The sequence below is a fragment of the Saccopteryx leptura genome, chromosome 12, assembly GCF_036850995.1.
Source record: "Saccopteryx leptura isolate mSacLep1 chromosome 12, mSacLep1_pri_phased_curated, whole genome shotgun sequence".
Classification (NCBI taxonomy): Eukaryota; Metazoa; Chordata; class Mammalia; order Chiroptera; family Emballonuridae; genus Saccopteryx; species Saccopteryx leptura.
In genome coordinates, this window is record NC_089514.1 from 32,817,267 (window position 1) to 32,843,405 (window position 26,139).

General features: G+C 36.5%; 1 protein-coding gene across 1 annotated transcript in view; it reads right to left on the reverse strand.

The window, feature by feature from the left end:
* Nucleotides 1-4,774: 4,774 nt before the first annotated feature.
* Nucleotides 4,775-26,139, reverse strand: part of CASD1 (CAS1 domain containing 1) — a 48,039-nt gene continuing 26,674 nt past the window's right edge. The window contains exons 9-18 of the mRNA XM_066353972.1: nt 25,639-26,061; nt 23,067-23,156; nt 16,624-16,743; nt 15,507-15,663; nt 14,039-14,118; nt 11,690-11,791; nt 10,364-10,504; nt 9,792-9,869; nt 8,402-8,494; nt 4,775-6,243 (exon numbers count right to left, since the gene is read on the reverse strand). Coding sequence (XP_066210069.1) covers nt 5,977-6,243; nt 8,402-8,494; nt 9,792-9,869; nt 10,364-10,504; nt 11,690-11,791; nt 14,039-14,118; nt 15,507-15,663; nt 16,624-16,743; nt 23,067-23,156; nt 25,639-26,061 — 1,551 coding nt within the window. The 3' untranslated portion in view covers nt 4,775-5,976. The remainder of the gene's footprint in view (nt 6,244-8,401; nt 8,495-9,791; nt 9,870-10,363; nt 10,505-11,689; nt 11,792-14,038; nt 14,119-15,506; nt 15,664-16,623; nt 16,744-23,066; nt 23,157-25,638; nt 26,062-26,139) is intronic.

A 26,139-nucleotide genomic window follows, 5' to 3' on the forward strand; every position in this document is an offset into this window, starting at 1 on the left:
GGATCCCGGTCGGGCGCATGCGGGAGTCTGTCTGACTGTCTCTCCCCGTTTCCAGCTTCAGAAAGGTACAGGAAAAAAATAAATAAATAAATACAACATAAACATTTATACTAATGGAGATCTTTTAAATTTGAAAATAAAAAAATAAGTTTAGTTATGACATTCTTTCTTCTTGGTTTATCTTAAGTTTGGAATAAGACTCTTAATACCATTGTTTTACTAAGATATAAAATGTCAGATTTTTCAATGTTGTGTTCAGTAAAACTTTATCTTTGAATCCTTTAATGACAAGGCGTATTTGATTTTGTTTCATAGTTCCCAAATTCTCCATAATTGTTACTTTTGAAAATGGATAAAGTACCTGCAGAAGAGTTTTTGTTTTAAGGCAACTAGTCCTAATGTATATGTAGAAGCCAAGTATTCAAATTTTGTCAATATTCAAGTTCTGGTACCATTCTCAACGGCAGTTACATAGCGCCACTTCAGTCTTCCCATTTTTACTAGCACTACTAATATGAAAAGGTAAAACAAAGACTGTTACTAATTTTTTGTAAGATTTAAAACCAGGAAGAGTTTTCCTGCATTTGGTCTTCTACCCCACCATTTTGGGAATGGAGTTGACACCACATTCTTCCCTGGAAACCATATTTCACATGAGAAAATAAACCAGAAAATACTTTGCCAAATAAGTTTCCCCAAATAACAGTAGTTCTAAGGATGAAGAGCCAATTAAGTCATATTATTTATGCAATCATTTTCAATGTCTTTGCAGATAAATAAACTGGCAAATTTCTGATCAAAATCAGCTGTCTTTATTTCAGTCTTTGCAATTAAGCTAAAAAAGTCATTTTCTCCTGAATGACTTAAATTCAATCTCTCTCAGTAGTTCTAAAAATCTCTAGGTACAGTGCCATCTGACCTATCCTACAGCAGGCACCTATGTGGCACATCCAGTTCTTCAGGCAAAATACTGGCCTGTCTGTAATATAAGCCATGGCACACATTCAGTTTATATCAATGATTTTATCCAGAATGCATTCTATTTTTAAGGTTTAGCATAAAGTCATTCCCAGGGAATGAAATGAGTAGACTTAAGTTCCATATCCTTGTGAAAAATCATTAATTTTATTTCATTTTGTAAGTCCAGAGATCATGACAATAGCACTTTGTTATATTCACTGTTAACTTTAACATTAGCCTATATCAAACTAAGATATTCTTGGCCCTGGCTGGTTCACTCAGTGGTAGAGCATCGGTCTGGCATGTGGATGCCCTGGGTTTGAATTCTGGTTAGGGCACACAGGAGAAGCAACTATCTGCTTCTCCACCCCTTCCCCTCTCCCTTCTCTTCCTATTTCTCTATTCCTCTCCTGCAGCCATGGCTTAGCTGGAGCAAGTAGCCCCAGGCACTGAGGATGGCTCCATGGCCTTGCCTTAGGTGCTAAAATAGCTAGGTTACCGAGCAATGGAGCAACAGCCCCAGTTGGGCAGAGCATCACCCCATTAGGGGGCTTGCTGGGTGGATCCTGATCAGGGTGCATGTGGGAGTCTGTCTCTTTGCCTCCCCACTTCTCACTTAAGAAAAAAGATTTCTCAATCCATTCAATCAATAAACCATGACCTTATAATGAACCTGATATAGGTGTGTTTCTGAGCCAACTGGTTACACTAGAATTCTCACTAAAAACACAAATAAATTTAAGTAGGTATTATTGTTGACATCTGGGCTCCCATAAATCATACTTTTCATAAAGCCTTTCCGTAAGTTTTCAGTTAGATCTCCATATACTAAAGAAGACAACAGTTTTCCCAGCGAGCCTTCTATGTTCAAAAGCTTATTTCTTTTTGGCATGTAATTCTGCTCCATTCAATGGATGTGCTTTTAAAACTTACCATCTGTTAAATGTTTTTATGCAATTTTTTTCACTTTATATCTCAATTTTACAGCATTACCATTTTTTAAATTTTATTTCAATTCAAGTCCTGTTGAAAGTTCAGGCTTTCATTTAACCCATTAATATGATTTTACAGACACTGGCACTTACATATAACTATGTAAGTGCTAGTGATTGTTTTTAGTGTTTATTTCACAGTGGGTTTTTAAGTAGTATCATTTTGGATAGAACTCTTCAGGAAGTTTTATATTTCTAATTTATAGCATATAAGACACTAGATTTCATGAAAAATAAATATGGATTTAAAGGTGCTTTTCAAGTATGAGTATCTTAAGAAGTTTTCATCAACCTTTAAAAGCACCCTAAATGTAACCAAACTTGAATTTTTGAAATAGTTGTCAAGATCAATTCTGCAGGTAACTACTGACTTAGTCTTTTTGTTTTAAACAAGGGAAGCCATTAGGGTGAGCCATGCGAACCTTGTCAAATGTCTATCATATGTAAAGATGATAGCATATTAGTGATTTAATACATAAACATAAAAATTCCAACTTGGTTCTCACATTTCCTAGATTGGTAAAAGTTCAAATCTGAAGGGGGAGGAACAATCTATAGGGAGAGTGGCACTCTCCTAGAAATTAAACATTCTTTGACAAATTGGCTTTTATTAAGTGTCTTTCATATAAAAGGTTCTACCCTAGGTCCTACAGTTTATTAATTTAGCCTTAATAACTTATCATCTAGTAAAGAAATGAATAAACAGATATACTTAACATTAATTTTATTAAGCTTTAAAGCTTCCTACACTAATATTTGAAATAGTTAAGTTTATTTGTAAAGAAAAAAATTCATCCATCTTTAAAATTTTAACTGGTCAACTCATCCTACAGTGGAACGGTAGGGTACAAATGTTACTTCATACCAGCACCTACAGCAAACAATAGAATCTAGCTCCTAGGTACATGAATGGTTTTAGGTGAAGGCTCTGACTTTTTTTCTTTTTTTTTTTAATTTTTTAAATTTTATTTATTATAGAGACAGAGAGTGAGTCAGAGAGAGGGATAGACAGGGACAGAGAGAGATGAGAAGCATCAATCATTAGTTTTTCATTGCGCATTGCAACACCTTAGTTGTTCATTGATTGCTTTCTCATATGTGCCTTGACCGCAGGCCTTCAGCAGACCGAGTAACCCCTTGCTGGACCCAGCGACTTTGGGTTCAAGCTGGTAGGCTTTTGCTCAAACCAGATGAGCCTGCGCTCAAGCTGGTGACCTCGGGGTCTCGAACCTGGGTCCTCTGCATCCCAGTCCGACGCTCTATCCGCTGCGCCACCGCCTGGTCAGGCAAGGCTCTGACTTTTTAATACATGTCACTGATCTATAAAAATGAGACAGGCCTGACCAGGCGGTGGCACAGTGGATATAGCGTCGGACTGGGATGCAGAGGACCCAGGTTCAAGACCCCGAGGTCTCCAGCTTGAGCGCGGGCTCATCTGGTTTGAGCAAAAAGCTCACCAGCTTGAGCCCAAGGTCGCTGGCTCAAGCAAGGGGTTACTCGGTCTGCTGAAGGCCCTTGGTCAAGGCACATATGAGAAAGCCATCAATGAACAACTAAGGTGTTGCAACGTGCAACGAAAAACTAATAATTGATGCTTCTCATCTCTCCGTTCCTGTCTGTTCCTGTCTATCCCTCTCTCGGACTCTCTCTCTCTCTGTCTCTGTAAAAGGAAAAAAAAAATTAAAAAAAAAAGAAAAAAAATGAGACAGTTTGGCAAAAGAAATGGAAGGACTGGGGTAGATGTGAGGCAAGCAAGTACCTTTTGGGGCCAATGGTAGATTTCTCAATGTGATTTACATTACAGAAAATCTGAATTTAGAGCACCTTGTGGCTTTATCTCAATTTCAGTATATCTAAATATTCTGTTAAACATCTCTTTCTGAAGAATAGTATGATGGAATAATGTATTGCGTCAGTATCTGAATCAATACAGAAAAAAATATTAAAACAGACATCATATACAGATGCTATCATTGTAGCAACTTCTACCATAATAACCTCTTATTCATAAAAACTCATGAAAAAAATGAAATATAAATAGGACATATTTTAATTACACATGCATTATATTTTAACTATTTTATGTAACTATATATAAAATAAAACATTGGGACATATTAAATAAGAGAATTAGGCTTGAGTTCAAAAAGGAGAGAAAACTAAGTATCTCTGTTGGACAGACAAGTGCTTCCAAAACCCAGAAATACTGGTCTTTCTTTCCCAATTGTTTCATCAGGAAGAATCTTTTTCAGGTGATAAAACTTACAAGCTAAATTAAAATGCACTCTACTCATTGGCAAGCCACACCAGCAAGAATAATGTGATGATAGTACTTGGAAGTTTTTGATTTATAACTATACTATTCTCTACTTATAAGGCTCCAGTGTGGGAGGCAGAGCAATGAATCATTACAATTGTCTATCTGGGAAATGTCAAAAGATTAAGTAAGAGCAGAAGAAGAGAGAAAAAGAAAGAATACACATTTCTGTCCAAGAAATAGTCCTCAATTAATGAGACGATTTCACTAGCACATAAATCTAGTACTAAAGAAATAATAGTTAAAATTTAAAAATCTTCGTAAGGCTATTAATAAATCATAATGCTTAAACTTCCCGGGTAGAAAGGCAGATTATTCTCCAAAGCTCTGATAACTAAATTATTTCCTTTTCAACTATCACAGTGATCTGCCCCTAGATACTAAGAGTTTGAAAAGCAAATTTAAGCTGAGTAAATGAATTAGACATTTAGACCAATCATTAATGGATCCAGCTTTTTAAAAAAAGAACACATATAGTTTAATTGATACTTTGCCAATACAAAAATAAGCATCCACAGAATGTTTATTTACTGTTTAAATTACTCCATATTTTCATATACCATGAACAGAAAATATATTTTACCCCACACATAATAAGAGCAAACAAGTGCAATCTTTCACACATTAAAAGTCATAATAAAATCTGTACAACAGATAAATAAATTTATACCTCTAACAGTTAGCTTGTAACAACACCATACCAAACCAAACCAAAAACATATGTTGCCCAAAGTCACCGGTTTACTTAAAATTCTACTGATGGTTGTACATCTCAATCACAACAACTTGAATCTTTACTAGACTGCACAAGTTTAGATTGGTAAATATTTTTTAAAAATAGGAGGGAGTAATAAGAAATAACAAAATGGTTATAAAGAGCTTTCCAAACATTGGAAATAATATACAAAAATTAGTCAGGAAAGAACGTAGTAAATGGATCCACAGGGTAACTGGTACTACACTGGTATAGCTTAAGGAAAGGAACAGGTGAATGTTCGAATTGGAAAGAAAATTTGGCCTTTTTATAAAAAGAAGCAACATCAACAATGACAAAACCCTGTCGTGGAGCCTAGAACAACTCTGTGAGATAAAGTATACAAAGATTTAGGCTTGTATCCTAAAAACCACAGTTAGAAAAACCAATCATGTCAGGAAACCTGTAACAACGGAACAAGAACATATAAATTAAAGGCATACTGTTTATCACTCTACATCATTGCACGTACGATAAAACAATACTGCAGTCATTCTTGAGTGAGAAAGTTTTCAATGAAGTAGCAATTTCCACGATGAATACAGGTGTAGACAATCTTATTACCACAAATTTAGTAAATATCAAAACAGTGTGACACTAAGCTAATTAAATTATCTATATTTTTTACTGGAAAGGTAATTATTTCCCTGCCTTCACATGTTAACTTAAAATCACTTATAAATGGAAATACAGATCCAGTAGGAAAGACGTTTCACATGCAATCCTATACAACACACTCTGCTTCATCTTCCTCAACTGTTTTTCAGTATTTCACATTAGGTGTGCACATTTCCAATCTACCCAACCACACACGCTCAGCAGACGTCGCTGAGCGGGCCTCGCCACACAGACTTTTATTTACACAGTCAACTACACTCCAGATAGCTGCTGTCTCCTCTAGGCGGACGCAAAGTTGGCTTGAAGAGTTTTCAGTTTTTTAGAATTTTAGGAACTTAATGTCTTGATTTATCTTGGACAGATGATAAAATGAGGAGTCCACAAAAAAATGCAGCTACACATGCCAACCTTTTCAACAGAGATGAGTTATCTTTAGGAATAATGATCTGTGCAAGGTCATTAGTGATCTGGGAAATTTCATGTGCCACACAGACGAATATGAACGTGCTGACAATGATGTTGAGCATGGGGTTTCCAGGTATCAGCACCAAGATGCCCCTTGTGTCTGCTGCCAGCCATATGTGATATTGGCAAATAAAGAGCTAGGAGAAAAAATACGTAAAGTTAGATGTATACAGAGGGTCCATAAATATATAACAGTTTTTCCTAATTTAAACATTTGATCGCATACTGGTTAGCAGGCTTTTCCAAAACCATTTATTTCTGTTTTACTACTGATCCTGAAAAGTCTCCTACAGTCCCCTGTCCAGAATGCCTGCTTGCTGAAGCTCTGCTTCCAAGTCCTCAGGAAATGAGCCACAGAAACCTCTAACTTTATAAACATTTCTTTGCACGACATAGTAGATAGCTGACAGAATAATACCTGGACTCTCGTATTCTGGCATCAATAAAGAATGACTATGTGTGTGTATGTGTATCTAACTACACACCTGTGTATAGCTTGCGCATGATTATGTGTGTCCATATATATGTGTGTGTGTATTTGTGAATACATTTATGTATGTATATATTTATATATATGAGTGGGAAATGGCATGGTATTTACAATGTCCTCGTGTTTGCTGTGGCTAAACAAATATTCTGAACTATGTTCACACATTTCTAAAGTGTGTATTTCAAGTCCTGTGAGTATACATATTAGTGACACTACTATTTTTTTTATTGTGATTACAAATGTGGTTCTCTTATTATATTGCTTCAACATATCAGAGTAGAAATATGCTTAAGCTACTTCAACACATATGAGGACTATGACATTTCTATATTTTTAACCCGTTGAGTAGTGAGTTTTTTCATGCTTGCTGACCCCCAGGAATGAGTTTTTTTTTCAAAAAATAAAATTAGTTCCAGTTACAATTTTATTAATTTAAAATCATGTTTGTTTGATAACCAATTTATGGAAACAAGAAGAACATACATTTGCCTTTTTAAAATGTTGCTTTACACGTTTTTAAAATAAAAACTTTTGTATGATTGTACTCTGGCTAGTCAGGAGGCATGAGGATGTACAAGAACATTTGTACCACTCGGGGTTAAGAGAAACACTAAATAGTAAATTAATTCAACTAATGTTGATAAAACCTCTCATCTTTTAAATATTAAGGGGCTGGCAAAATAAATATTCAATGGACAAACTGATCAAGAATTTTACATCTGATCTTAGCCAAAAGGCTAAGATGAGATCATTTTCAGAAATTTTAAATTCTATGTAATCTCTCTTGTAAATGAGACTTTAAAATATAATAAAACATATATTCAAGAACTCAAAATAAAAATTTATTTCCCTAATTTAAAGCAACTTAATAAAGCTTATACTCAAAAATGTTTTTAAGTAAACCTTATGCTCTAAAATTATCTTTTATGTACAATATGAATTCAGTTTTAAAATATTCTGTTTCAAATAAAGATCAGAACACTCAGAATGTCTTTCAAAACCCACTTTAAAATGATTTTTTTGATAATTTCATATAAGGTGGTATATGTAAAATGTAATGAGCCATAAAATTTTCTCAATATTTATTATGATAAGCATTAAAACCTAAATTTCACTAATACCATATTTAATTATGGGCATGAACAACAAAACAAAATCTCTCAGCCTGATTTCATTTACATCTATTTCATTTTTTTCTCTCTTGATATAAGCATCTTGGTTGAGCTTGAAAGCTTAAGACAAGATAAAGAAGACTGTGAAAGTTATCTATGTCTAGTCATTTAAATGAAGCTTTAAAAGTGGTAGGTAGAGTGTCCGCCTGTTGTGTGGAAGTTCTGGGTTCAATTCCCAGTCAGGGCACACAGGAGAAGTGACCGTCTGCTTTTCCACTCCCCATCCTCCACCCTCTCTCTCTTCCCCTCCTGCAGCCATGGCTTAAATGGTTTGAGCAAAGTTGGTCCAGGTGCTAAGGATGGCTCCATGGCCTTGCCTCAGGCACTAAAATAGCTCTGTTGCCGAACAACGAAGCAGAGGCCCAGACAGGCAGAGCATTGCCTGGTAGGGGGCTTGCTGGGTAGACCCTGGTTGGGGTCATGTGGGAGTCTGTCTCTGCCTCCCCACCTCTTATTTAATAATAATAAAAAAGTTATACAGTATGCTACTGTTCTCAAAAGTACTGAGTTTCCCCCCTCTAATTTCATAAGTAACGTAAGTTTGATTTAAAAAACATACAGATTTACACACACACACACACACACACACACAACACTTGGCTGTGTAAGACAGTAAAATATAAATATACCAACCTCTAATGAAATTTTTCCAAACCAAGCAAAAAATGAACTGTAAACGGAACGAGCATATCCAGGGATATTCCTTATTAGGATAAAGGCTAAAATCTAAAGAAAAAACCAAAAGGTAAATATTTCTCAAACATGTGGTCTGTGTATTCCATACCAGTGCTGATATTAAGTGGTACACAGCTGACAGTTTTAGGTTTATTGGAAAAAATATGAACCCACTTTGAGGCCCTTTGTGTAGAAAGAGACACTATATTTATGTGGCAAAATTTACAAAACCCATGGCACAATTTTGTTTCTTCTGTAAGATCCTCCAAAGTTCTCCCTGCTTCTCTTTGCTGGGCTACTCATTTTCCAGGCCTTGGCTTAGCCACTGCTTTCTCTAAGAACCTTGCAGTGATATCAAGATGGGTTAGGAAGAAGGCCCATGTGTTCCAAAGCACCCTGTTCTTAATCATCCCACACTAATTACGATGCACTACGATTCGGGCGACCAGAGGTATTTCTGCAGACACACAGCTCTGACCGGAGCTGCCTCTGGCCTCGGCCCACCTCCCCGTCCCTAGCACGTGTCTGTGGTCCCCCCAGAGGCCGGCCACACAGCCCTCTGCGGAAGCTTCTTCAATGTGCTGTGCTCCCTTGCATGGAGGCCTAAGTTCCTGCTGCCTGCTGTGCTCTCACCCCTCCCGATCAGCTTCCCTTTCTCAAGGAAATCATCCTGATCCTCACTCTGATCCAACGAGGTCATGTCCCCTCATGATGTTCCCTTACTGTCACATGCTTCTCCTTACAATCACATGGTGATCATATGATTACTATCTGTACTAGAGGAAGGCAGGCTCAATAGGGTAGGGAGTAAGTCTGACCTGGTACCACTGCACCCTTCAGCATAATATCAGTATCTAGCACACAATAGGCATCAAATATTTGTTAAAATAAATTTTAAAATTGTTAAAATCATGAGAAGTACAATGAACATTTTCTAAGTGCCTATTTTAAAAAAAATTTTAATTTATTCATTTTAGAGAGGAGAGAGAGAGAGTGAGAGTTAGAGAGAAAGAAGGGGAAGCATCAACTCCCATTATGTGCCTTGACCGGACAAGTGCAGGGTTTCAAACTGGCGACCTCAGCGTTCCAGATTGACGCTTTATCTACTGTGCCACCACAGGTCAGGCCTCTAAGTGCCTATTAAGGACAAATACTATTTCCATATATTTAATATAACAACTCTTTAAAAAAGATTTTAATATCCCTGTACAACAGAGGAAATAAGGCTTAGAAAGATTAAGTAATATACCTACATTTTAAAGAGTTTGATTTCAAATTTCTTTGCCTCTAAAGACTGTATTCTTATGAAGCATTAAGAAGGGACAGTTCTCTAAATGATGATAACTACCTGTACCACAGACACGCACGGGTGCAGCTCATTGCATTCGGCTTTGTTTTTACAGCTGCTGGCCCAAATGGAGTAGGTCTGAAACAAAAACAGTTCACAAAACAGTTGCCTTAGAGGCGGCATTCTCAAAAATGTTAATTTTCCTTATTTACCACATTATACTTCATTATGCTATTTAACAAGCATCAGTGAAAACTGCCCACAGGTCTGCTGGCCGCTTGGTTAGGTCTTTCCCGGCCCAGAGCCAAGAGGCTCAGAGGAGCTGCCGCTGCTGCTGTGGAGATGGGGACCCGAGCCAGCGGTGGCTCTCATGTCCCACGCTTATATTGTCCCCAAATTTATTATAACTTTTAAAATTCCTATTTCACTTAGCCTCCAGTTCCTCTTCAGACTTAACTTCTATTTGTAATCACTTCAGAAGTTATGTTCAATAGGAAAAAAAGAGAAAAAGAATTTTTAAAGATCTTATGTATAAATATTAAAAATACTTGATTAAATTCCTATCTCTTAAAGTTAATTTTCTATGTCATTTAAGACGTTGGAAAATGAGAAGATTACATTTTGAAACTTACCAAGAAAGAGACTACTGAAATAAACAACAGAACGTTTGAAATCTTGTTTGAGAAGAGAGGTTCACCCTTCCCTTCAGAAAGGACTTGTCGCTTCTGCAACGCCAGGTAGATGAAAGCAAACAACATCCCATGAAAGACCACCTGAAAAATAAGGCAGGAAACTTGTTTCAAATGGCTACTTTTCAATAAATAATCAAAGATCTGGTAAATGAGAAAAATATGTATCAATAGTAAGTAGGTTAAAAGCTCAAAGTTTCAGTTTCTAGGACTTAAACTTTAATAAGAGTAAAAGTTGGTTGAAATAAAGCTCACGATTGTTACAAACCATCAGCAACAACAAACAAACATCTCTGTAATAATATGAAACAGTGTATGAGACAAACTGGCTTGTTTTGAACAGCTTCAGCAGCAAGTGAAGAAATAAAGACAATTTAAAAATAATAATCTATTCTGACACGATAAAATTGTTTCAACTTTTTAAAACAAAGATGATATGAACTACCATTTCATAGTAGACTGCTTTAATGAGAAAGTTGAGAATTTAAAATTACATGACAAGACCTTAGCAAAGCTCTTTATTAATAAATGGTTTTGAAATGCAATGTTGTTCTTTGGAAAGTGCACAGTATTGGAAACCAGGCAATGACACAGAAAACAGGCACCAAGAAAATATTTGTCAAATGAAAAACGGGCTATGTGAAGAATGGGAGGAATGTGGGAAAGAGGGGTAATTAATCTTTATTCAGTGTCTATTATTTTCCAAATACTGTGCTGGATGTTTTACATTTTGTTAGCCTCTGAATCTTAACCATCTTTCAAGATTAAATTCATGGAATCATCCATGACACTGCTCTCTCTTCTTTGCAAACTTTTACTTTCAAATTCATACTGCAGAGTTTAGCACCCAATTATAAGCAGTAACCTTGGATTTTAAACTAGACTGAAAGATTTCGAAGCCTGGAGGTATGTCTTCTTTCTCTGATATAGCCCTCACATCACCAACACTAGAGGCTCAATACATACTGGTGCTCAATACATATTGTGATGAATGGATGAAGCATATATAGGAAGGATCACCTGTAAGTCAAACTTATGACTCAAACAAAACCCACTTTATAGACAATAAATCTACAGTACTTTTCTGCCGATACATACACATGCATACCCTTCCTCTGTTATAAAAACAGCAACAGAGGGACAAGGCTGCTTTGATTTACCAAATCAATGTTTCCTTATTCTAAAACTAAATAAAAATAGACTAAAATTTTCCAAATATTTTTTAAAGTACAGTTTGAAATGTCAATAGATCACAAGGTAAATACATACGTAACGGTCTAACCTCCATCTGAACCACCATTCATATACATTCCCTTTCAGTTCAAAACACTTGGACAATGGCCAAAGAGAAAAGATCTTCTCAAATGCACCCTGAGAGAAGAAATCCAGAAAATAAATTAAAATGGTACTGTCAACCCCTGCTTTGCAATGCATTATAAATTAGTTTTCTAAAGTTAGGAATATATAAAGATTATTCACAGTTTTAAGATTCTATTTATTTCATTTAAAAATATCTCTTCACGTGAAATTTATTTGAGAATAAATATATTTTACTAATGGCTAGTAAAGATAACTTAAAACATTTTGTGAATTTACTTTCACTGCAAATGAAACGCTACTGAGACTGAAAAATTTAAGAACAAGCTGGTACTTGAAAAATTATTCCATTGAAGATTTCAAATCTAGTACTCAAAAAAGCTAGTATTTACTGATCAAAACACAAAAATACAAAAAAAAAGATAAAAGAAGATTTCAAGCAATATGGTATAAATAACTAAAAAATGATGGTTAAGGTTAAAATAGAGTTTTTCTTTCTCTAAATGTCCTCAATAATAACCATTTGAGTTAAAAGAATCTTCTGAATTAGTCACCTTAATCAATCTACCATACCCAAGTGCCATTACTAGCTTTTGAAACAAAGTTTACAATTTTACTCTGGTGAAATTAGTGAATTGCACCCCTTTATTAATCTGACAGCCTGGAAAATCTGAGAATGAAGAGGCAGAAGTCTTGGGTACATTCCTGCACATTAATGAAGTCTTTCAAGGAAGAGAACAATACCCTCAATTTCCAGATTAAAGAACGACAAACTCTATTAAGGAAAGCTCCATTATTAAACCTAATGCCACAGCATAAAAAAATGTAGCATCAAATTTAAAAAAAGAGCTAGTAAAAATCAAAATATGAAAATAGTATTATATTTTAGGTAATACTGGATCCTTAGGTAAGAAGAACTTTATTTTAATAAAATGTAATAGTCTACATTTAATAACAATTTAAAATGCCTATAACTTATTAAAAATAAATCCTATCTATACCTCAGAATATTAAGGATGCTTTTAAACAAAATTTATAATATAAACTAGTTATGTAGCATGGAGCATATATAAAATACAGAAATATGATCTAATAAGTATATAGCTATTAGATATGATCTTATATATCACATATATTTATAATGTACTTTATTTCTGATTGAAAATTTGTTCCTTATGTGATCAATAAACAAGTATTTATTGAGCACCACTTTGTGAGAGACAGCGGCTATACTGGGCTATGGACTTTTCTCGTCCAGAGGTAAACACTAGTCCAGGGCAGGGGAAACCTTCTTAGTCTCTCTGCTGAGCCTCTGGTCCACCTTCCTTTCTCTCCCTCGGCTGCACCACACGGGACTGGGAATTTTAATGAATGACTGTTAAGTAGTTATTGCAGTTACCTGACTATATCTTTATACTTTTGCCTATTGTTTTCTTATTATTTCATGTATCTCCTGCAAAGAAACCTTAGAGGTTGGGCAGAAATATGTTTTATTTCTAAGTATGAAAGCCTAGGAAACAAACAAGCAAAAAGTCAGCTTTATAGAATTACACACATGCGCACGCGTGCGCACACACACACACACACACATTTTATATGATACTTGTACCTGATGCAGTCAGGTATAAGACAGACAGTGTGGGAGGTAAGAGCAAACTGCAGGGTATGTCACAACTATAGACATTCAAATTAAAATATTTCCTTATAAATATCAAAATATCATATTGCCCAAATGATATGTTTGCCTGATGGGCTGACCAGCAGGGAGGAGTGTGCCAGCCACTGAAGCAGTTGAGAAAGTCTCAGCCATCATAAAAGATTAACAATAAGAAAATGACCAAAATTCTAATTAAATTAAACACACTACATATATACAAATCCCTTTCCTCCCAAGTTGATTTTACTAACTGCCAAATTTTTACGCTACACAGTTATGGAAAAATCAAGTAACACTTTGAGCACAATGAATAATGCACAAACCAAGCTACAAATTCTGTCAAGAGAATTTTGATCTCCACTTAGAGTCCTGTCTTTTAAGAGGCATTCAATAAATGTTTGATTGATCAAGTAAAATGGGTTTTGAATAATTGCCAGAGGAAGAGCTTTAAATTGCTCTTACAACAAAACAGGGGTAACAAAAGTAGGTCTCAAAAAACTACACAGAGTCATCAACTGCAGTGACACTTTTATTACAATCATTAAAAAAATGAAGCTTATAAAGTTCTGACTCTTCTTACATACTTTAATAGACTTGAACTCTAAAAGAAAACAGAAAATATAAACTAAAAACACTGTACCAACCTGAGAATATGCCAAAAAACATATACATAACAGCAAGAAGGCTAGTTTCAAGAGTAAGCCAAAATGCCAGAAACAATTTCCTAAGAGAGAAAATATTTAATTTACTAAAATATGTCAATTTATACATATTAAATACTATGTAACATATTAATATACTGTGTAGTTCTTAACATAATTTACGACTGCTTATAGGTTACACAAAGTATATCTAAGTAGTATCACTTACAAGTAGGGCATAAAGGAGGGTCCTTGCTAGAAATGAGGCTACAATATCTACTTAATACTCTATATACCTGCTAATTATCCATTATAAATATATTTAAAACCACCTCCTGAGTTCAATTATACCTATTCATTGTTGAAAGTTGTAACAAAATTTGGAACAATATGTTCAATGGGATTCTAACAAACACTGGTGTTGAATATAACTTAGGTAAAACCGCTTAAACATTCAAGTTCTAAAGAGAGAACTTAAGAACTGCCTAAAGGATTAGAGTTTAACCATAAGATATATTTTAACATATGCATGTTTTAAGTTATGTGTCACTGTTTATACACATTGATTACTCATTTGATTAATACCTTGGGTTTATGTCAAGGAATTAAACTCCAGAGACTGTCCAAAGAAACTAATGGACTTTATTAAAGGCTGGAACTCAACTCTTGCCTGTAATAATGTTTGGCAGAAACAACAAAAAATAATTTAGATATAAAATATTTGGTTAAGCCAAATACATTATTAAAAATTAAAAAATTGTTTCTCCATAAATAAAAAATATTTTAATGATATGATCTTGGGGGGGGGGCTGGTAAAAAGCATTAAGATGAATGAGACTGTGGCCTTATTTTGAACACTATCAGTCGCTGGCTCTGTGAAATCTGAAGATGACAACCTTTTGGGTACTTAGGTTTCCTTATAGGTGAAACATATATACCTAAACCTTATAGGTAATAATAACTACTTAGAGGGTTGTCTAGAAGATAAATTATAGCAGTGCTTTTTAAACTTGTGTGACATAAAAAGCCTTTTTACAAATGAATGTTTATTCCGAATCTCAATATCTGTAAGAAATCCAATAAAACAGAGCTGCCCAGACTGGAGCAGGACCCAGGGGACGGGAGCCCGCGTGGCTCCCCCTTCTCTTTTAGCGCTCTCCTCTCTGGCTCTGTGCAAGACCGTCTGAAAAGTTTTGCAGAAGTTACTAGGTAAATGACTTTGAAAATTTTGAATAAAAAGAAAAGAAGACACATAATATAGATAAAAACTATTACTCTGCACTGTTGTGTTATTTGAACTATTTAGCTGCAACATTTTAGAAACAATTTTTAAGAACAAACTTTCAAAATGTCAGTACTATATATACATTTAAACTATTTATATGTCTTGATAAAAATAATAGCTCTTAGTAAGTAAAAAAAATTAGTGCTTTGAAAGAATATATTAGCATAAATAAGAGGATATATTTACCATTTGCTTTTTTTTGGATTATTTGAGGCCACAGTGCTAAAGTAACATATATGACCATGAACCATACAGTGACCAATGGGACAAAGTAATAGAACTGATAAGGCCGGTCCATTACTATACATAACACCACTACCAGGAAATTGAGACGAAATAAGACCTATTAAAAAGAAGAAAATGGGTTTCATTTCAGATATTCATGAAGAACAAAGACATATTCTCTCTGACAAAGGCTATTTATTTAATACTAGAATAATAACTGCACAAGTATATTTTACTAACCCCTAAAATTATATTAGTTCTATAATTATCATAAAGAGTTGAATATAAAATATTTATACATAATTATATGAACTAAATCCCAGCAAAGCACTAACCTGAGCTGTCCTCTAGCTCTAACTGCCATTGTGTTAAATGTAGGGAATCATAAATGTCCTTAGGGTGACAGTTTCTAAGTGCAGATTAGATTACCTCAAGAAAAGGTGTCCATTTCACCTCTATTTGATGTTGACTTACCCCATTTGGGATTAAGTTGAGAGTTGTCATAGATACAAAATGATATTACTCAAATTAAAAAGTATCTTTGGGACATATGTAATAGTCATTTCAGACAGTGTGATGTCATTCAAAGAATAAAGATTTGAGAGCTATTAGATATATTAGAGCTGCACCACTTAGTATGTGACCACTGGCAAATTATTTAACCTCCATTCACGTTATAATCACAACTCAGGGTTTTAATGAGGGGTAAGTAAAATAATGTTCAGAAATTGCCAAAAATTATGTAGAAACTTAAATATTAATCCTCTTCTTAGAGAGAAAACAGGATAAGAAATTCCAGGTAACTGTACATTTCTACAACACTAAAGTGAACCAGCAGTGTTTTCCCTTGTGTACCAGTGCGTTTATTATATATTCATCTAAATTATACTCCCCCTCCCCTCAGTGATAAATTATTAATCTTGAATTATTAACCACAGAACACCAAAACAATACGTTAAAGTGCTATTTCATAAATTCAAATTATTCATGGTCTTTTAATAACATTTATATTTTATCAACAGTTAGGCACAATGGATGCTGAACTGAAAAAAAAGAAAATAAATGAATGCATTCCTACCTGACACACTCTATGGATTCCAAAGTCTCCTTTGATCCAAAAGTATGAGAAATGCCCATACCCTGTTTGAAACAGATATGCAGCAACCAGAACCCGAATGTGCATGTACACAGGCAAGAACTGTGGACAAAAGTAGACAGGTAAAACGTATGCCGGCACTAACTGTACCTGGAATGATCATAACCAGCACTTTTAACCAAGATAATGGATCATTATCATTTGGTGTTAGTTCAATGAAAAGATTTATTCTCAAAATTTAGGCATTACAACAGTAGTTAAAATTGTAGACTTTGGAATCAGAAAGACCCAGGCTCAAATTCTGGTTCTGCTACTTTACTAGCTTTGTGACTTTAATTCTGAATTTTCTAAACACAAAATAAGACTATCACTCCTTCCCTCAAAAGGTTCTTGTGAGAAATGCATGAGTTAATATATTTTGTATATTTCTTCCAGTTAAAACTAAATATATGATATCTGTAATTATTAATCACCACTCTGGATTTCATATTTTCCTAGTGAGAAGGTAAAAAAAACAAATATTCCTATGATTTTGACCCTGTTAAATATACAGACTTTAGACTTGAAAAAAAATGGTCACATTACTACTTATAATATTTATTTAGCAAAACATATGCAAACATAATTTAGAAATATTTTCCTCCCATTCTTATTTTATAGAATTTTATTATACACTCCTACATAAATGTTTCATTATGACCAAGATCCTTAGAAGCACTTGCCATGGTTTTTCAGAGGTTGAATAAATTATACCATATTTCTCATCTATGTTATATGGGAGTTACTGAAAATATTATCTCATTCACAAGTCCTAATTCTCATAACCTAGAACACTGTCATTCCACCCACTCACCAACCACTGGTCCTTGAGATGCATATTCATGATCTCTGCAATATAACTAGTACACTGCTTTTAAAAATTATCTTTTAAAGGCCTGTTCAATGACATCCAGTCCTTGCAATTACAAGGCCATTCTTTTATAGATAATTATTAAATCCATGTAGGTTTTTTATTTTTTACTTTATAGATTCATCTGATCACCTTTGTAATTATCTAGCATTAACGCTGCTTATTAGCCATTTTGGTTAATGTGTCTTCCCCAAGTGACGCTTTGTAGAATAAAATAAAATAATTAAGCAAACATCTTAAATAGACTTTATAAGCCTTAGATAGATGCATCTTTTGTATATATCCTTGAATGCATCCTTGAACAAATATTTTTATTTTCTGAGAAATAATATTTTGATTCTAGAAGGAAAAATCCCTGAATCCATAACTCATAAATTCTTTAACATAGCCACCATTTTGGTCAAACTGTTAGATTCTCTGTCTCCTAAACTGGCCCTCTTGTGCTTCCTTGTCACCTCTCCTTTGTTTACCTGTTTATTCTATCCTGGAATGTTCTTCTCCCAACCACATTTTGCTTATTCAAATTTTATACTTCTTTAGAGCCCTGTTCAAAAAGTCCAATCTTTACTCTCAGATGCAAGTTATTTCTCCTTCCTCTGAATTGCTAGATTACCAACTATCTACATACCAGAGTTTTATTTATTGTGCTCCATCATTAATTCTTTCTTTGTGTGTGTGTGTGTGTGTGTGTGTGTGTGTGTGTGTGTGTGTCAGAGAGAGAGAGAGAGACAGAGACAGACAGGGACGGATGGACAGACAGACAGGAAGGGATAGAGATGAGAAGCATCAATTCTTCATTGCGGCTCTTTCGTCTCTAGTTGTTCATTGATTGCTTTCTCATATGTGCCTTGACCGGGGGCTGCAGCAGAGTGAATGATCCCTTGCTCAAGCCAGCAACCTTGGGCTTCAAGTCAGTGACCTTTGGGCTCAAACTAGCAACAATGTGGTCATTTCTATGATCCCACGCTCAAGCTGGTGAACCTGCACTCAAGCTGGCGACCTCGGGGTTTTGAACCTGGGTCCTCTGTGTAGTGGTCTGACGCCCTATCCATTGCACCACCACCTGGTCAGGCCATTAATTCTTTTTAAATGTCTTATCTCCTTCAATAAGAAATTTTCAATAAATGTGTAACATATTAGAATCACAGAACTGAAGGTGGAAAATGTGGTACTAAAATAGCCTTAGGATTCATCTAATCTGAACCTGTGCCCTTACTCATTCTTGAATGTCCTCTAAAATATTCCCTGAAGATATCTGAGCACTTCTTCATAGCAGAAAACATACACATTCCAAAGGCAATCCATTCCATTTCAGATGATCCTTAACTTCTGTAAAGTTGCTTTTCATAAAAAGTTGACCTCTAACTCTGTAAAACTACCAACTACAGACCTCTAGGGCAGTGCTGTACAAGAGAAATAAATGGGAGCCTCATAGTAATTTTTAATGTGGCTACCAGAACATTAAAAAAGTTTAAAAAATGAGTAAATTAATTTTAATCAATATATTTTATTTAATTCAATATATCTAAAGTATCATTTCAACATGTAATTAGATATTTTACATTATTTCTATACTAAATTTTTGAAGTTAGCATGCATTTATCTTAATGAATCCTACTTAATTTGGTTTGTGTTTCACTTTAGTAGTATGGCACATCTTAATTCTGACTGGCTACATTTCAAGAGCCCAATAGTCACCTGTGGCTAGTGGTTACCATAATGAAGAGTCTCGCTCTAGAGCTATATGCACAGGCTTAATCAATCACTCTTAAATCTAATAGTCTAATAGTTCTACAAGTATGTATATTTAAAACGCAGATGTCACCGCAGGCTGGCCATTACTAATTACTTCAGCCACTCTGTAAAACGTGCTTTCAAGTCCCTTCAACGCTGGGACTAGACCTACAAAGTTGGTACTTAGTTCTTAAATTTAAGCAGTAAAAACAATTCACTTAAATGGAATTAAACATCATCACAACAAATTGTCAAGTTCCTGACGATGCTGGATTATTACAAATTTCATGAGATAATGTTTTTCAGTTTCTTATTTTAAGATCCTTTATACCAACAGAAATCTGTAAGACTAGCACAGTGGATATCTATCACATAGCATGCTTGAACCAGTGTCACACGTAGCATTTAGTTGTCATTCCTTTGTAGTCTCCTTTCATTTAAACTGGATTTCATTTTGTCTTTCACGAGTCAAGTATTACTTACAATAAAATTTTAGGTATAAAAATATATTGGAAATTCAAATTTCATTAAAATTAACAGCTAGACTAATTTTTGGTTTTCTTCTTTTCCTAGTCTCATAAATATTCCCTCAAAACCTTCGATTCAGGTCCCTTCATAAAAGTTATTTACAAATTCTCAAAAGAAACAACCCGCAGTGGAATATGAAATCATCTCCTGTTTATAACTGCCTTGTCATACTTCCCACACTAATTTTACCCATATTTGATATACATTGTTTTACAAGAATATTTATACCAAGAATAGCAACCTGACAGACCATCTGCATTATTTTAAGAATTCTTTGTTAATTTTTGATATAGTATCTATTTTATTATAAAAACATGGCACAGCCTGACCAGGCAGTGGCACAGTGGATAGAGCATCGGACTGGGATGCGGAGCACCCAGGTTCGAGACCCCGAGGTCGCCAGCTAGAGCGCGGGCTCATCTGGTTTGAGCAAAGCTCACCAGCTTGAGCCCAAGGTCGCTGGCTTGAGCAAGGGGTTACTCAGTCTGCTGTAGTCCCCGGTCAAGGCACATGTGAGAAAGCAATCAATGAACAACTAAGGGGTCGCAACGAAAAACTAATGATTGATGCTTTTCATCTCTCTCCGCTCCTGTCTGTCCCTATCTATCCCTCTCTCTGACTCTCTCTCTGTCCCTTTAAAAAAAAAAAAAAAGCATGGCACAACTAAAGTTTAGTATTATTTACTAAAAATAAAAAATATTAAGATTAGGTGATTAAAATAATTGTGGCAGTTAAAGAGTTTTTAATTAAGGGAATTCCTCAAATGTCCAAGAATCAAGTACTAAAACATGTTACAACCCTCCTAATGCTTTGCTGATATAGATACAGGTAATTTCTAACCACAAAATCCTATAGTATAAAAGAGCACGGGTATCTTAATTAATCACAACAAATGATCTGTTAATGAAAAGTATGTCCTTCCAGAAGAGGGATTTTTTTTTAAATTGTCATTTAGGGGGTATTGGGATGTAGTCGAAGATGTATTAGAATGCTAGCATGGCAAATGTTTTTAATAGAATGCCAAATTGCCTGCATCCATTTATGATCCAAATCCTTTCTGGAATCACTGAATTGAGGAATTTAATCTGCCATTAATTCTTTCTATCTTATTTTTTTTAAACCATTATCACCCTTTAATATGTCAGCAATTAATTATGTCTCTAAGTGGCATTTTCTTAAAACCCGTTTTTCTCCTCTCAAATTAATTTAATCTTTATTCATATGTCAGAGATATTTCTAGGAGTCAACATGCATCTCTCCTTACTTTTTAGAGAATTTGCAAACTTCACCCTATAAATTCTGAACTGGGTTTCTGAACTGACTCTTATCCCCTCAGCTGCAGCCCCAGCCCTGTCGCTGCCTTGGCTCTCCCGGGGCTCCCTGAAGTCACAGGTCCCTCAGCTGCAGCCCCAGCCCTGTCGCTGCCTTGGCTCTCCCGGGGCTCCCTGAAGTCACAGGTCCCTCAGCCCCGCAGCCCTGTCGCTGCCTCGGCTCTCCCGGGGCTCCCTGAAGTCACAGGTCCCTCAGCTGCAGCCCCAGCCCTGTCGCTGCCTTGGCTCTCCCGGGGCTCCCTGAAGTCACAGGTCCCTCAGCTGCAGCCCCAGCCCTGTCGCTGCCTTGGCCCTCCCGGGGCTCCCTGAAGTCACAGGTCCCTCAGCCCCGCAGCCCTGTCGCTGCCTCGGCTCTCCCGGGGCTCCCTGAAGTCACAGGTCCCTCAGCTGCAGCCCCAGCCCTGTCGCTGCCTTGGCTCTCCCGGGGCTCCCTGAAGTCACAGGTCCCTCAGCCCCGCAGCCTTACGCTGCCTTGGCCCTCCCGGGGCTCCCTGAAGTCACAGGTCCCTCAGCTGCAGCCCCAGCCCTGTCGCTGCCTTGGCTCTCCCGGGGCTCCCTGAAGTCACAGGTCCCTCAGCCCCGCAGCCCTGTCGCTGCCTTGGCCCTCCCGGGGCTCCCTGAAGTCACAGGTCCCTCAGCTGCAGCCCCAGCCCTGTCGCGGCCTTGGCTCTCCCAGGACTCCCTGAAGTCACAGGTCCCTCAGCTGCAGGGTCACTGGAATTTCACTGCCCCAACAAATACACGTATCACAGTCTTAGTACATATTTCACTACAAATTGTATTTTTTTGTTTTGCCTTTAGTCCTTCACACAAACCATTCATATATCACCAATATTAAAAAAATAATGGACTGAATGAAGAATAAAATTATTTTCAAATTGTTAGAGACATCTGAAAAACCCCACTATTGTTTACCTTCTTAACTACTACTATGGAGATTTTAAAATACTACTCCTTTCTGGGCAACGGTCTCCTGTCATCTCAATTTATCATCGATTTCAATACTGGTTAAGGGTTTGTGCTTTATACAAATACTGCAATAAAAAAGTAGTTCAGTAGTTTCCAAATTATAAATGTTTCTTAAATTTTTAAAAATACATTTTATAGAAATCAGTTTGTATCTTCACTATAAAAACTTATGTGAACAGTGGTTATCAGACACCTAGGTTTATCCTCAAAAGCTTGTTTTAACTGTAAAGCTGCTAAAATGTTACAACTCTGATACCCTTGCCAAATCCAAGATGTCCGCAGACCCTGGAAATCCTAGAGAAGGAAAAAAATTATTTTGTCCAGGTACAGAGGCACTAGGAGAGCACAGTAAGGGTCCATGTCATGGCGATGGTCAGACACAGGAAGTGTGGCTTGTCTTGCCCGGTCTACAATGGCGGCCCATGAGTAGAGGAGCTCTTTGAACACTAGGCAAAGAGTTCTAAGCTTTTTAAAATTTATGAGCCTGAGTTTTTTTAAATTTAAAAGTATAAAAATAGTTGGTCAAGCTTCCTAAAATATTTATATGATGAAGGGTAGAATATAAAATATAATCTAATATGATTTCTTTTGACAGTAACTTGCTAATTCCAAATCTTTTGCAATTAAGTGTCATCTACAAAGGTTCTTGATAACTTTAAATTAGTTGTTCACAGTATGACATGAAATAATACCCTTAAATTATTAGCTGTTTCTACTAAATTAAAGACCAAGTAAATACAAATAAATTACTGCCTTTTCTTTAAAAAAAATTGATTTTTCTTTTAAAACATTACATTCCCAAAAAGTCAGGTGGTTGGAGAAGAGGAGGAAAGCAGAAAGATTGGGCTGGAAATAAGGGTCCCTAAATGGTAAAGAATACACAGCAAGAGTTGGTACCCTTAAACATTACAGTGACATTATTTCCTGTATTTTCTGAACATCAAAATACTTACTGTACTTGCTCCAGAGATATGATAAATCAAAATCACAAGTTGCATCCAGCCTTTCCATTCATCTGTTTGTTCTCTATTTAATACTTTAGTCTGTGTAAAGAACCAACATCTGTTTTAAAATTTGCCAAGAAGCTATTATTTGGACAGTCTATATTAAGTATGTTAAAATTGCTATTATAGGATATAAAGCTAATGCTTTTTGTTAAAAGAACCCTGTGTATGTGGGGGGGAGACAGTTAAAGATGGTCATTTTACTCTTGATAAATGATATATATAATAAAACGGGCCCTGGGCGGTTGGCTCAGTGGTAGAACCTCGGCCTGGCATCTGGATGTCCCAGGTTTAATTCCTGGTCAGGGCACACAGGAGAAGTAATCATCTGACTCTTCACCCCTCCCCCTCTTGCTTCTCTCTCTCTCTCTCCGCCTCCTGTAGCCATGGCTCAAGTAAAGTGAGTTGACCCAGGGTGCTGAGGATAGCTCTATGGCCTCTGCCTCAAGTGCTAAAAAAAGCTCAGTTGCTGAGAAACAGAGCAACACCTCCCGCCCCCTTATGGGCATAGCATCACCCTTAGTGGGCTTGCTGGGTGGATCCTGGTCCGGATGCAGGAGTCCATCTCTCTGCCTCCCCTTCTCTCACTGAATTAAAAAAAGATATAATAAAATGTTTCATTTATTTTTAAATTTCCATTGATTTGAGAGGGGGGTATAAGAATAAGGGAGAGAGGAAGAGAAGGAGGGAAGCACCAACTGGTTGCTTCACATAGTTGTTCCCTTTCATGTGTACTCATTGACTGCTTCTCATATGTGCCCTGACAAAGGTCGAACCCAAGACCTGACAGGCCAGGTTGATGCTTTATTCACTGAGCCAACCAGCCAGGGCCTATAATAAAACTAAGATATAAATTTGAAAACTATTTTACTTTAAATAACTTAAATAGTATTTAAATTGACATGGGTTTTTTTTTTGTTTTTTTTTTGTATTTTTCTGAAGCTGGAAACGGGGAGAGACAGTCAGACAGACTCCCGCATGCGCCCGACCGGGATCCACCCGACACGCCCACCAGGGGCGATGCTCTGCCTCTCCGGGGCGTCGCTCTGTTGCAAACAGAGCCACTCTAGCGCCTGGGGCAGAGGCCAAGGAGCCATCCCCAGTGCCCAGGCCATCTTTGCTCCAATGGAGCCTTGGCTGCTGGGGGTGGGTGGGGGTAGGGAGGGGGGAGAGACAGAGAGGAAGGAGGGGGTGGGGGTGGAGAAGCAAATGGGTGCTTCTCCTATGCACCCTGGCCGGGAATTGAACCCGGGTCCCCCGCACGCCAGGCCGACGCTCTACCGCTGAGCCAACCGGCCAGGGCCTAAATTGACATGGTTTTATATTAAGATTACATTTAGGCCCTGGCCGGTTGGCTCAGCAGTAGAGCGTTGGCCTGGCGTGCAGGAGTCCTGGGTTCGATTCCCAGCCAGGGCACACAGGAGAGGCGCCCATTTGCTTCTCCACCCCTCCCCCTCTCCTTCCTCTCTGTCTCTCTCTTCCCCACTCGCCGCCAAGGCTCCATTGGAGCAAAGATGGCCCGGGTGCTGGAGATGGCTCTGTGGCCTCTGCCTCAGGCGCTAGAATGGCTCTGGATGCAACAGAGCAATGCCCCAGATGGGCAGAGCATCACCCCCTGGTGGGCGTGCCGGGTGGATCCCCGTCAGGCGCATGCGGGAGTCTATCTGACTGCCTCCCCGTTTCCAGCTTCGGAAAAATGAAAAAAAAAAAAAAAAAAAAAAAAAAGGGGGATACATTTAAACTATAACATGTGTTTATAAATGTAAAAAATGGCATTTTATAATTTTAAGAAAATCTTAGGATTTCAGTTAAAAAAGATCTTACAGTTCTCTTATACTTTACTGTGAAAAAAGAAAGCTCTAGTATTATAGCTTATTTTCCCTAGAATATTCTCACCAGAGATGAAGAACTGATTAATCATTCTTGTATGAGTTATTTCTTACAATGGAATTTATTAATTCAAATAAATCATGCCTTAAAAAGGAGTTACACTAATATTCTGAGCAATTCCAGCAATGCTGAAATAGGAAATTCAGAATATTATGAACAATGCCTACATTATTACATAAATTCTAATTTGTGTGTACATGTCTGATGGTATAAATATATATCTATATATTTGTGCATATAAGCACTAATGTAATTATATATTTTTGCTTTATAAAACATAGTATATCATGTTTGAAGACCATTATAAAATTGGAAGCCCCTCCACTTTCTCTATCCGCATGCAGGCAAAATAACACTAAGTTATGACATCTTTTCCACAGGTCATTACTTTCCAACTTTTCAACAACCTCCACAAAACTCGTTGAACTTCTTCCAAACTGTTTCAAAAACAAACAACCAAAAAAAACCAGCCCCAGAGTCCACTAAGTGAAGTACAACCACAACATTTATTTGTCCCCTTCTGTATACATGCTTGTATATTCTAGCATGATAAATGATAAATATATAGTTTTTAATCTAGAGTTTGTAATGAGATAAAGGTAACATAAGCTAAAAAGAAAATGGCTCTTACCTCTTTAGTATTTTCATTGTAAAATACTCCCAAAACCAAGATGTAGATAATTGGAATAAAGAAAGTTGAATGTGTATAAAATTTGTTTTCCTTCATAAATAGATTTGCACGGTCACACATATAGAAATAAGCCATAATCAGGCCAAGTTTACAGAAAGATTGTAAAAGTATTTCTAATGAAGACACAGGGGTAGTGACAATATTTTTCTTTTCCTCTCCACTTTCCAAATCAGTACATGGCTTATTCTTCCGATGAGCATTACGATGAATTATATAAAAAATTAAATATCCGATAATCGATACAGTGAAAAAACAAGCAGCTAGCTTCTGAATGAGAGTCAGAGGAGGCCGAGGTTGACAACAGGAACCGTCTACAGGCTTCAATATCTTATTACAATACACGTTCATAAGAATCATTGCACTCTGTGAACAAATCAAGTTATTTGGTTATTATCTTGTCAGGAATGTATTATATTTCACATCCAATTTTCTCCTGTAAAT